At 33.2% G+C, this 13478-nt stretch overlaps 1 protein-coding gene across 1 annotated transcript in view; it reads left to right on the top strand.

Moving 5' to 3' along the window:
* The window catches only part of PDS5B (PDS5 cohesin associated factor B), a 164107-nt gene that overhangs the window by 84773 nt on the left and 65856 nt on the right, over window positions 1-13478 (top strand). The window contains exons 15-19 of the mRNA XM_068984336.1: window positions 1535-1583; window positions 3865-4004; window positions 5429-5544; window positions 10581-10686; window positions 12040-12200. Of these exons, the coding sequence (XP_068840437.1) occupies window positions 1535-1583; window positions 3865-4004; window positions 5429-5544; window positions 10581-10686; window positions 12040-12200 (572 nt within the window). The remainder of the gene's footprint in view (window positions 1-1534; window positions 1584-3864; window positions 4005-5428; window positions 5545-10580; window positions 10687-12039; window positions 12201-13478) is intronic.

Raw genomic sequence — 13478 nt, 5'->3', positions numbered from 1 at the left:
TTTTAGTCAGTGTTACAATGCAGTGTTAAGAGTGTTTTAGGTAATATGCTCTGGATAAAGTACCCCTCTTTGTCACCTAGAGACATATTAATTTACTACCTCTAAAGTTGCAAACATACTATTTTAGAATGTGAGATGTTCTCATTTTCATGTGTATAAAATTATTACTGATTGAAAGCATTATTAAAGTCTTAATAGCAGCCGAATAGCATTTTAAGTGTATAGGTTGTGTGTTGAGCAGTGTGATGTCTGAGACTGTAATCAAGAATAGCTTTGTTGACTCTCACTGTCCCTTTAAAATTTATTTAATGTGAGCTTCTTCTCTTTGCTTGTTCATAAAAACTTGGCAGGGTCTCATATTCCTGTTCAGTATAGGAATAAAGTACAATCTCAATTCAGTTACAGTGTTTTATTCCTTTCTACTTTGTGGTATTATCCTTTAAATTGTCTTAATTAACATGCTATCTAAATCAAAGAGAGAGTTCTCATTCTTGTGTGGTGGGGTTGAAGAAGAAACAGAATGGAGAAGGATGGTACTCTAAAGTGGCCTTGTAGTGAAAGGAGAATTAAGTCTTAATACTCACTTTATGTTGAGAGTTCTAGTAGATGTTATACAGTTAAAGTTAGGAAAAAAAAAAAAGCTGTGTTTAATTTTTGTCTTTATAATTCTGCCTATTTTATCAGGAAGACTCTTAGATATTTAATATTTTTCTTTGACTTTATTTCTTCTGATTAAGATAATTTTTATTCTTTCTTAGCATTGTAGCTCTTCTACTTATTTCATTTAACTTAACTGATTTGCTCAGTGTCTCTCAAAGTGACTTGCAGTATTGTACTTTGTTGGTGATCTTTCTTTTCATTAAATAACACTAACCTGATGCAGTGAATAACTAGCATTCTTAGAAACATCATTCATACCCATGACTTTACAGAATATGTTACATGAAGCACAATGTAATGAAGACATTCATTCACTGAAATATTATACTGCACTGATGCAGCATATAACTAGCTCTCTTGGAAAAATCTTTTGTACATGTTAATGGCATCTTAAGTGTCTTCATCTAGCATCTTCTCAGTGGCTTCCTGACTTATATGTCATAATTCTCAGGCTTAAATACCTCAGTTCAATCAGAATTATATACTTGTCAGTTTTTTGTTTGAGATAGACTACAAATGTGAAAACCGTTTCCAGATTACTTTGTTCCCCTTTTAAATCCTGTCCTTTGAGTATACTTAAGAAAAACAGAATACCTCTGTGTCCCAAAAGGTTGAGGCAGCAGTCATATCTTTTTTTTTTTTTCTTTTGAGAGGATGACAAAACAGGATGAGGGAAGAAGTGACGAGGGTGGATTATGACTTCACTTCTTTCATTCAGTTTATTGGGGGCTTAAACATGTCTAAAGAAGGAATATATACTGGTGGTCTGGGCGTGGGCTTAGACTGTGAGTGGGTTATGCTTAACTTTCTGAAAAATACAGTGAAGATTATTGCTAGGAGATTTTAATTTTGCATTTTTTTGTGTGATTTTCAGACAGATGCCAGTGTCAAGGCCATATTTTCAAAAGTGATGGTTATTACAAGTAAGTTACTTTAAATATTATATGTAAAATTTAAGGTTTATTTGAGACATTTCTTTCTTTGGTAGTATAAAATATTCCTCAAAGTTCCATTTTAGGCTATGATAATATAGGAAAAGATGAAAGTTTTTTGGTTGATTTTTATTTCTTTCCCCCAGCATACTCAGCTTTCCTTTTTTTCCCCTTATTTTCATTTATTTTGCATTCTGCACAGAATTATTTTGTGTTTTGGTATGAGCAAGAGCTAGATAAAGGTTTTGTTGCATAAATTTATTTTTGAGAATTCATTCAAATTGCTATGTAAGCTTGCTGTTAAAAACTGAGCCTGTGCTTACCTATTGTTTGCTCTAATGTAAATCTATCTGAAGCTTTAATTTCATTGTGAATCAAAGTTTAGAATGAAGGATATACTTAATAACTGCAATTTTTTTTTGAAAAAAAGTTAATTCACTTTTTTGCTTTCAAGTAAAATGTTTTTAAATAAAAAATGTTTTCAAATAAAACATTTAATTTCAAATAAAAAATTTTCAAATCAAATGTTATTTAATTGCCTTTAACAGGGAATACTAAAGGGTTGTGTTGCACATCTCCTTTGTTCAGGGCAGGGAAAAGCAGCTTTTTTTGCAGGGCACTAACTTTTCCTCTCATCTCAGAGGTCACTGTGTATAGCATGAGGGCGGATGGAAGATCAGGAGCACCTGGGGAAGTGCTTGCACCAAGCTTCCGCTTGGCTAATGAAGAGATCTTAGGGGGATTTTTAAGATGTTAACAAATGTTCCAAGATGTATGTGGAAGTATGTTAAGACACTAAAAAAGAATAGTAACCTAATTCATTGGGTATTAGACTAAGTGGTAGAAAGTCTGGCATGAGTAGAAATTTCACACCAAAATACCTTGTAGTCCTGAGCAGTTAAATTAGTTTTCAGTCCTTTTGGAAAACTTAAAGCAAGTGATTTTGTGCTGTTGCTTTTAAATAAGTATTTCCCTCTTTGTTTGGCTGTAGACACTGTCCCCTAAAGGAGACAATCTCCTGTAGTCTTTCTGTTTTAACCTCATATCCAGTTTCTTCCAACAAGTACAATATTTCCCAAATTCTGCTCCAAGGAATGTCAATATCCTGCACATATTAGTAGTACCGTCAGAAAAAAAAGAATTCCAGTGGTCAAGTATGTTTGTAGAATCTTGAATTAAAGGGATTTTTCATTGCTGTTTTTCCCTTCCTCCTTTTCTCCTCTCTTTCCTTCCTCTCTCCCGCTCCCTTCACTTTCTTTTCATTTCGTTTCTTAGGTAATATGCTTTATTGTAGCCTTAATATGATACTGTGGAGGGGCTATAAAGTGACTTTTTCCAAAACTGTACTGTTCGTAAACAGTACAATAGAATTTTTGTGTTACGGAAATAGGGAAAGGTTACACAGTCACATAGTTGGGGGGGAGGAGATGAGTTCTTACCATGTTCAGTCATGTAGCCAAGATATAAATGGAACTTCAGAGTCATATATGAACTTGAAGACTGCATTTACTGTATTCAAATTTTAAGATTCAACAGGTTTCTGTTACTTTTATTAGAGCCCATATTTCTGTATTACCCTATTTATTAGCACGGTCCTACCTACTGAACCTAGTCTGGTTCTCCGTTACAGTTATGAGCAGCCAGAAAAACGATATTATGACGGATATTTTGTTAGTTTTCATAAGTGTTTTGGTTAGTGATGTATTAGGAGAGCAGTATAAAACTAATCTTTGATTCTGTAAGAACTCAGACTTTCTCATGTGGTAGTGGCATATCTGGCAGGAACGCCTGGACCGTGTTGTTCAGCCTGTTTTGGTACCGAGCAGCATGCATGGGTGTGCGCACTTTCTGTGGATGTTTTAACAGTAAACAGTGCAGAACAGGAAGATAGTTTCTTCAAGGTAAATCTTACTGATCTTGATCTCTTGCTGTGAATCACAGAAGAACAAGGTATGCACAAGCTCATGGGACAGTAATAAAATTGGTATTTTTCAGGTTGACATTTAAGGCCTTCAGATATTATATAGAGTTATTTAAAATTAACCAGTATGATCTTTCTCTGGATAGATGGTCCTTCACAGTGATTTTATTTAATGTTTCTAGGAAAACATTTTTTACTTGTGAAAATTCACTATTAAAGGATCTGTATAATTTTATCTCATTAAATTAAATGAATTTATATGTTAGGATTCTTCATCAAAGTAAAGAAGAAAAATGTTGCTCTTTTATTATTTCAGGAAAAATCTAAAATTGTATTTTAATTTAATTTAAGGAAATTTGCCGGATCCTGGTAAGGCTCAGGATTTCATGAAGAAATTCACACAAGTGTTAGAAGATGATGAGAAAATAAGAAAACAGTTAGAAGTACTTGTCAGTCCAACATGCTCCTGCAAACAGGCTGAAGGTTGTGTGGTAAGGAGAGAAATTTAAAAGAGTTAATGTTTGGTGATCAGTCACTTCAGTCATGTCTGACTCTGTGCAACCCTATGGACTGTAGCCTGCCAGGCTCCTCCATAATGTTTGGAGAAGCCCACAAATCCTTTTTTGTCCCCTTTTGTAAAATAATTTATGTTCGTTATGTAAAATTTAGGAAATAATCACAAAAATAATTATTAAACTGTAATTACTCTATAGACACAGTTGTTAATATTATGGTGTATGTTCTTCTAAAATAAGATTATATTGTACAGAGCTTGGTATATTTTGCTTTTTCATTAGTCTTACTGTATTATCTTTAGTAGCAACATAGCACATCTTTGAATATATGTGCCATAATTTATTGAATGGCCCCCACTTGTGTTACACATTTAAATTTTTTCCCAGTCTTTGATTAATGTAAAAAATAAATAATCTTTATAGCTTAATAATTTTACACAGTCTTGATTTCTTTTCTTTAGGATAAATTCGCTATTGGCCAGTATCACTGTTGGAAACACAAAACTCAAACAAAAACATTATTATTTTGATAGGATTTATAAAATCAGTTGCAATCATATGAGCACTTTTTCTCCTTGGATACATTAGTCATTCTTATTTCTTTTGTAAATTGTGTGTTTTTAATCTTTGCCTACTTTTCTAGACTATTTGTCTTTATCTCATTGGCTCGTTAGTATGTCATGGCATTGTGTGTTAATTAGGCTGCAGATAGTTTTCCAACATTTGTAGTTTAGTCCTTTTCATTTTGTTTGCGACGCCCTTTACATATGATAGTTTTGTTGTCTAAGTTTGTCAGCAGTCTCTTCAAGGTTTTTGCTTTTGGAGTCTTGCTTATGAAATCCCATTGTACTGCAGGTCAATGAAAATATTTACTTATGTCCATATTATTTAATCTGTTGCCCGTGTATCTTCCTAAATTCTTTAATAAAAGATGATTCTTGGCTCTACCCCAGATTGACTAAATGAGAATCTTCACAGTGAGGCACAGGAATCTGTAGTTTTAATAAGCTCCCCTGATAATTTTGCTTGTTGAAGTTTGATATCCCATGACCCTTGGTTTTATTCTTTTGTGTTTGTTTTTATCCTTTTGGAATATCTTTGGTGTAAGATATGAGATAGGAATTTAACTCTGCTTTTATTTTTAAAAAATGTCTATTGAGCTATTCTAGTATATTCAGAGTAATAATATATTGAATAATCCTTTTCCTGTTTACTTGAAATGTTACCTTTTTCCTATACTGAATTCTTAATTTAGTCTTTTTGTATTGATTTATTCCAGCACCAATACTATACTAATAGTACTGGTACTATGTGATTTTAATTATTGTAGTTTCTTAACATTTTAATGTAATGAATTATTTAAATGTACTTTTGTAATATTTTAAACATCTCCATTACAGCGTGAAATAACTAAGAAGTTGGGCAACCCCAAACAGCCTACAAACCCTTTTCTGGAAATGATCAAGTTTCTCTTGGAAAGGATAGCACCTGTGCACATAGATACTGAGTCTATCAGGTATTTAATGAAAATATTGAATTTTCATTATCATTAATTCGTTCATGCTTTAGTAGTCATTATTGAGTGTCTGCTATATGTAAGGCACTAATCTGTATAGATTTATGTATATACATAATGGCTATATACTCATCTGTATATATCTGTATGTATTTAGTATTTCATGTTATTTATTTTAGTTTTATATACTCTTTTTGGATGAGAATTTGTCAATACAAGCCTAATTTTTATCTGTTAACAGTATACTGGTTAGTTAGCTTGCATAGGTTAACTGATAGAAACAAGTTGCTGTTCTACCTTCTGGAAAAGAAAATAAAGTGATTATGTTATAAAACAACATATGATGCATTTCACAGGTATCTGAGAACTAAAAATGTTATTTTTAAGACAGCCTTCATTTAAAGTTTCAGGTTTGATATCACCTGACTTTGACATCTTGGAAAATACTTTCTTTTTATGTCTGTACTTGGTTTTGTAAAATGTGGGAAGAGCTCTTATTTATTTATTTATGGCCATGCCATACAGCATGATACCAGGGATTGGACCTGTGCCCCTTGCATTGGAGTGTGAAGCCATTCAACCACTAGACTGCCAGTGAAGTCCGCACCCCCCCGCCCCACCTGTTTTTGTTTGTTTTAAACTTTTCCTGAATGTTTCAACCAGTTGAAAAAAAGAATACTTATAAAATATGGAGAGCATATTCTTTTGTTATGACCAGTAGTACCTTTCAGAGGTATATTAGAATCTAAAATACTACTAATGGTACACTGTCCTCAGTAAAGCCCTTTTGGGGACTTTTTTGGAGGGAGGGCATAAGGTATGGCTTCTGGCTTGTAACCTTCTGTAGTGGAGGAGGACATGACGTTGGATGCCTGTTTTGAATTTTGGACTCCTCTTGCCTTGTTTTTCATTTGAGGAAAGTGTTCTTCAGTTTCAAAAATAAAAGGAAGCAAAACAAAAACCAGAATCCTTTATATTATTACAAGGAAAAATCTGAATCAGACTGAAATTCATTAATTAAATAATCCGATGCCTTCTATATTTAAAACAATGCTACTTAGGCATTGGCAAAGCATACTTTATGCTTTTCATTAATCTTCTGTCTAGTAGTGGAATAAGAATTTTAATCAAGAGATTATATTATAGTTGCATAAAATTGATGCAGATAGTGTTGAAAGGATTAAAAGAATTTCTGTGAGAGGGTAGTATTTGATGTGAGGGGAAGAATGGGTAAGATTTTATTTCTACAGAAATGGGAGGAGAATTCTAGGTGTTGAGTTTTATATAAGCCAAGCTAACTGGATAGGAAGGAATAAGGATATTTAGAAAATGATTGCCATCTATTTAAGTTACTCTGTGGAGAAATGTAAAAGTGTTATGAGGTGATCCTCAAAAAGCATTTGGTGTCAGATTGTGGAAAGCCTTTAGGATCTGACTTTAAAGCTTTTACTTTGTTCTTTGGTCTGTTGAGAAGCAGGAATGATTGATGATGAACAGGAGGAGGGAAATAGAAGATAGAGCCTGCTAAGGTGTTGTTATAATTTTCTTTGGATGACGATAGTGGGATGGAAAGGAAAGAACATATTTGAGGAAGGTTTTAAAAGAACAGCCTTAGAAACGGGTCCTCTTACTGGAAATGGGGAATAAAATGGAGGAGGAGTGAGACATTTATGGGGTCAAATCCAGATGATGAAGAGAATAGTAGTACCTTGGAAGGGATGAAGGGAGCTGCTGAGTAAGGATATGCTTCTTGTTTGGGCATGACAGACAATTTTTTTTAAATCAAATTACAGAAAGATAAAAGCAGGTTATTGCAGTATTTTTGAAAGTTAAGATAAAGTTTCCAGAAGTAATGCATTTTATGAACAAAAAGACTTGAGGACCAAAGCATGTCTTTGTAGGTTGGTGATACATAAGATATGTTCAGTCATAACTAATAATAACAGGTAATAGCCATTATTGCTTATAATGTACACTCTGTTTTATGTGTTCTAACTCATTTACCTCTTTATAAGGCAAAAAATATTATTCCCAGTTTACAGGTAAGGTACAGTGAGCTACACTGATGTTAGAGTAACTTTCCTACTGCTGGGAAGTAGCTAATGGCATTTAAACAGAGGAAATCTGGCTCCAGCGCCCTCTTGGTTTAACTATCACACTGCAGAAAGGTTCCATTCTCTTCCCCACCAGTAGTCATGGAGTGTCCAGTTCACCTAACTTTTCCTAATAGTGGCTGTACCCTTTTCAGTCGTTCCCATTTTATAGGTGAATGATGATGTTGTTTACTTGCTAAGTCATTTCCAACTCTTTGCAACGCTGTGGACTGCAGCACACCAGACTTCCCTGTCCTTCACCATCTCCTGGAGCTTGCTGAAACTTATGTCCATTGAGTTGGTGATGCCATCTAACTATTTTTTCTTCTGCCGCCTCCTTCTCCTCCTGCCCTCAATCTTTCCCAGTATCAGAATCTTTCCCAGTGAGTCAGCTCTTTGCGTCAGATTGCCAAAGTATTGGAGCTTCAGCTTCAGCATCAGTCTTTCCAATGAATATTCAGGGTTGATTTCTTTTAGGATTTATTGGTTTGATCTCCTTGCTGTCCAAGGGACTCAAGAGTCTTCTCCAACACCACAATTCGAAAGCATCAGTTTTTCGGCTCTCAGCCTTCTTTATGGTTCAGCTCTTGCATCTGTACATGACTACTGGAAAAACCACCATAGCTTTGACTATACAGACCTTTGTTGGCAAATTGATGTCTCTGCTTTTTAAAACACTATCTAGATTTGTCATAAGTTTCCTTCCAAGGAGCAAGTGTCTTAAATTTATGGCTGCAATGAATGGTGGCACTGTTTAAAGTTGAAATTTTTTTCCCCATATGTTTTTTGGCTTTTTGCTTCTCTTATTTTTCTGTAAGTGGCTTAGAGAAATTGTCATTTTTTATTGATTATATGAATGCTTTATAAAACAAGGTTATTAACACAGTTTGATTGCCTTTTAAATTTATGCTTGACATTAATAAGTACTAAATTACATGATCTATCATTTGTTTCCTTTCTTTCTTTCTGCCTTTCTGGTATCGTATTAGGTGGCTATGTTTTTTACATTTAGGTTTTAATTGTTTTGGAATCCATTTCATTGTAAGGTGGAGATAAGAGATCCATCCTTTTTTAAAAGCCTAGTATCTAGTTGTATCAAACCATTTATTGAAAAATTGGTTTCTTCCTATTTGATTTGAGACATTCCCTTATTTTAGGATAAATTCTTACCAATACTTAGGGTCTTACTGGATTTTTTCCCTTTGTTTCTTCGTATTTTAAGGCTTTTATGATAAAAATTTAAATTTCGTTTAGAAAGTTCTTTCATCCCTCCTCCCTTAATATTTACTAGCTGTTCTCAAACATTACTTAATGTTTCCAGATGAGTTATAGAATGCGTGTGTTGAATCTTATCCCACACCAAGTTGTGTTCCTGTAAGATACTTTTAGACGTAGTGGCAAATGCTATTCGTGTAATACTGTTTCCATCTTATGAAAATACTTGTCTTGATTTTTTCAAATCTCTTTGCTCCCTTTAGTAATTTTAGGAGTTATATACAGATTCTGTGCATTTAAAACTTTTTACTCCTAGTTATTTTATATGTTTTGACTTGTCATTATAAATAGATTTCCTCACCCCTGGCCCCTGTATTTTTAAGGTGGCTTTGGCTAATACAGAATAGCTCTGTCCGTTTTTGGTGTTGTTGGTGTCACCTCACTGAACTCTTAGTATTTTGTAATAGTTTTTCAGTTGATTCTCTTTGATTTTCCAGGTTGATGCTTTTTATCACTGGCTCTTATTCTGTGGTTATTAGCTTAATTGTACCTAACTTAGCAACTAAACAACAGCAGTACTACCTCTACAGGAATGCCTTTCCTCACTACCCTCGCTAACCAACCTCACTTCTTGTCCTGACCTTCTCTCCAGGCCTTATTGTTTCCCGATTATCTTTTTTTAATGTATTTATTTACTTAATTTTGGCCTTTGGCTTCCCCTCACTAGACAGAGAGCTTCTTGCTCTTAGTCATGGAAGAAAGAAATGAATTTCATTTTGGATATATGGCATTTTTCATTCCTTTGGTACATTTAGGTAAAGAAAACCTTAGAACTGATGAAAATTTGGGAAGAGAATTCAGGCTGAAGATTTTAATTTGGAGTAGTTGGAGCTATGAGAAACAGTGAAGCAGGGAAAATGGGCAGAACAGGACAGAAAACATCCTCAGTGATTTTAACTGTTAAGGGAATGATAAATTTAGGAGGATATTGCAAGGAAGACAGATGTATTTGACTCATATCTTGACCTTAGATTTGAGTACATATTTTTGTAGAAACATAAATCTACTAAGCGTTTTAAAAACCATTGAATAATTGAATTTTCTTGTATTTTGATTTGTATTAGGTCTCTGACTTGATATTTGTTACTTGTTTTTTGTAGTAAAACATACCTATCAAAGTGAATGAGTATTTTGGATAATTGACAGTGCATTTCAGATGATTATTTTAAAATCACATAAGCTTGTTTTTAGAAGAAAACTTTAAAATACTGTATTTCCTTTGTGATCTGTTCTAAGTATTCTAGTGAGGATTTATTGTTTGAAAGTGCTTTATGTTACCATTTATCCTTTATTTCAGTATATGTTGTTCTACATATTGGAACCATAATGAACGTTAGATAATTGGAAAACATCTCTTACCATTCACATGTTTGGACCTAAACTTCACACAGCAAATACAAGAATAAAAATACACTGTTAATAAACAGCAAGTCAGATAACATTTTGACCTCATTTGAATGGATATGGGGAAATACCATTTTGAAAAGAAGCATCTCAAAATATTTACTACAGCTTTTTGTCTTGCCATAATGGTTGGGAAACAGCTGTATCAAATTTGTGTGTGGTTTAGTTGTGGTCTGTATAGAAAATACTCAGGATTATTTTTCTTAAACATTGCTAATTAAAGAGTTGAAAAAATGGAAAAAAAAATTTTTTGTCATACTTTAGTGCTCTTATAAAGCAAGTGAACAAATCAATAGATGGAACAGCAGATGATGAAGATGAGGGTGTTCCAACTGATCAAGCCATCAGGGCAGGTCTTGAACTGCTTAAGGTAAATATGCTTACATTGAAATTTAGGCACTTAAGATAACTGTTACATACATAGTTTGTACCTTTTAGTCAAGATTTGCTTTTCTAGGTTAATAGAATCTAAAATAAGATTTTCTTAATCACTTTTAGGTAATTTTGAAATTGTGCATTTATTCTAACATGTAAGCTAAATATTAATATTTTTATGTTTAAATTATATAATATAGCCTAGTATTAATTATATTAAGGATTATAATTTAAAGGTTTCATTAGTGTGCAAAGAACTTGCTAACGCTACCACAGGAAGCACCAAAATTTTAAAGTCCATTTTATATGTTATTTTGTTAGCTAAAATTTACCTTTGCCTTTTACTTATTGCAAAAATATCAGTTAATTGTTGATAACTTAGGGCATATAAAATCATAAAGAAGAAAACATTGAGAAGCCTATCATTCATAAATATTTCTTTTGTTTCCTTTTAATCTATAGAAAAATATACTTTTTGGTACAGTTGAAGTGAGACTGAATGTACAATTTTATATCTTGAGTTTTCCCATAATAAATTATAAGCATTTTCTCAATGTTTTTTAAGACAGTGTTTTTAAGTGTGTCATAAAGCAGGTCTGATTGTTTTTACTGTCATTTATTAGATAGTTACTCTAAGTTAATTGCTTTTGCTTCCTCATGTGTAATGGAGGTAGAAATAATACTTATCTCACAGGGATTAAATTAAATCATGTACTTGATGTCTTAGCAGATATTTATTTTGAAAGTGTGATTGTAATGGAGGGTCTAATTTGATTTCCTTCAGAGTGCTATACCCAGTTTTACTAGGTCTGTTTATTAAAAATTTCATCCATTTTCAGTTATCTTCTGTTGTCTTTATATTCTGTTATACTCTACCTTAAATTCTTAGATGTGGTAAGGTCTATTTATTGCTTTATTTTTTCTTTAGTCCTATGTTGGTGTGTTTATTGTAACCTTACAATTTCTTTTACTGTTTGATGTTTTACCCTCTTCCCTAGATTACTTTTTTCCAAAAATGTTATTATCTTCTTCTGATGACCTATATTTAGAATAATAGAGGTATTTTTTAAAATTCTCTTCTCATTTTCCTTTTCTCCTAGCTTGAGTTTCCTCCACCCCTCCTCCCCAAACATTCACCAAATCCAGATTATTTTGAGAATTATGTTAGCCTGTTGTTTAATTTTGAAGATAGTTGTTTCTTTAGATTGTACAGTCTTCCAGTGCTCTCATTTATTTTTAGCATAATTACTTGTGTTTTTACTTTGACTTGTAGCATTTCTAGTGTGTAACATTTTGGATTTATAAAGATGAAAAGGATTTATAGATCATTTTTATGATCATTTTTTAGGTACTCTCATTTACACATCCTATCTCATTTCATTCTGCTGAAACATTTGAGTCTCTCCTGGCTTGTCTGAAAATGGATGATGAAAAAGTAGCAGAAGCTGCACTCCAAATTTTCAAAAACACAGGAGGCAAAATTGAAGAGGATTTCCCACACATCAGATCGTGAGTTGAGTTTTTTTCTGATAAATATTCTAGAAAATAAAATGGCTTGCTGTTTCTTGATTTACATAATAGTTGGAGTCAATTTTAAGTTTTAAGGAAATAATGTCTGGGTTTTATCTTAAGTCTAAACCATTTAGAGTCTTTATTTCCTGGGAGAAGGCATTGATTGGTATTTTAGAAGATTCATGAAAATGTAAGGTGACCATGGCATTTCCTTTTGAAGCATCAATTTTGCTTGAAGATTTCAATGAAAACAGTTTTATAGCAAAAGAGTTCCTTGGCATATTATGGCATAGGATAAACAATGTGAATTTAAGGTCCAGTGAGAAACGCCAAAGGAATTTCAGCAGGATTGTCCATAGCACTTTACTTTCTTCTGTTATTATGAGTATTGAATTGAAAAATTTCAGTAGTATTGTTTTACTTGACACAGGGAAGCAGAGAAGCATGTAATAATCATCCTAACAGTAGTATATTTTCTGTGTGTGTTTGCATGTTCTAGTATTTCCAAAAATTGGAGATTATGCTGTTATCCTGGAGATCTCTAATTGTGGTTCAGGATTCTATAATAGCTCAGAAACAATACATCTTCATTGCTTATGAATCCCTCCTTGTTTCTGTGTGTTCATCTCTCCATCCTGTTCCTGGAGAGCGTAGCTGGTGGTTGGTCCTGATATTGCCACAGTCACTGGTGACTGGTTTCACCTCTAGCTCATTGCTTCTGGTCTAGTTAGTAGTGGTTGGGGTGCTGTGTTTCTTCATGTTGAAGTTGATTGTGGCTCTTTTCTTCAGAGAGAGACTTGGACAAAGCTAGCATTTTAGAGGCTCAGGTATAGGTTTTGTAATCCCTTTCTATTCACATGAGCTTAATTAGCTCTAGAAACTATTGTTATAAAGGAAAAGAGTATTATTTAAATGATAATTGAAATACCAATACCAGAATATTGTAACAATATACTTTTGGCAACGGCAAGAAGCTTTATTTTTTATAAATGGCTTCCTAATTTTTAAGGGAGCCTGGAGAACATGAATTTTCCTTGTAATGGAGCTGTGACTTTCCAGTCCAGATCAGAGATCAGAGTTTGGAGACACATGTATACACACACACTAAACGTATACACTGTGTGCAACTCTATACATGTACTATACTAAATGCCCTATTACTATCTCATTTAAACTTTATAACAATTCAGTAAAGTGTAGGAATTACTTTACTGAATCTAATCTTCAAAGTGGGAAATCTGATGTTTACTTGAGGCAGATCATTCTAGGTCATAT

Source organism: Capricornis sumatraensis, chromosome 12 (genome assembly GCF_032405125.1).
Source record: "Capricornis sumatraensis isolate serow.1 chromosome 12, serow.2, whole genome shotgun sequence".
Lineage (NCBI taxonomy): Eukaryota > Metazoa > Chordata > Mammalia > Artiodactyla > Bovidae > Capricornis > Capricornis sumatraensis.
This window is presented reverse-complemented; position numbering and strand designations above follow the sequence as displayed.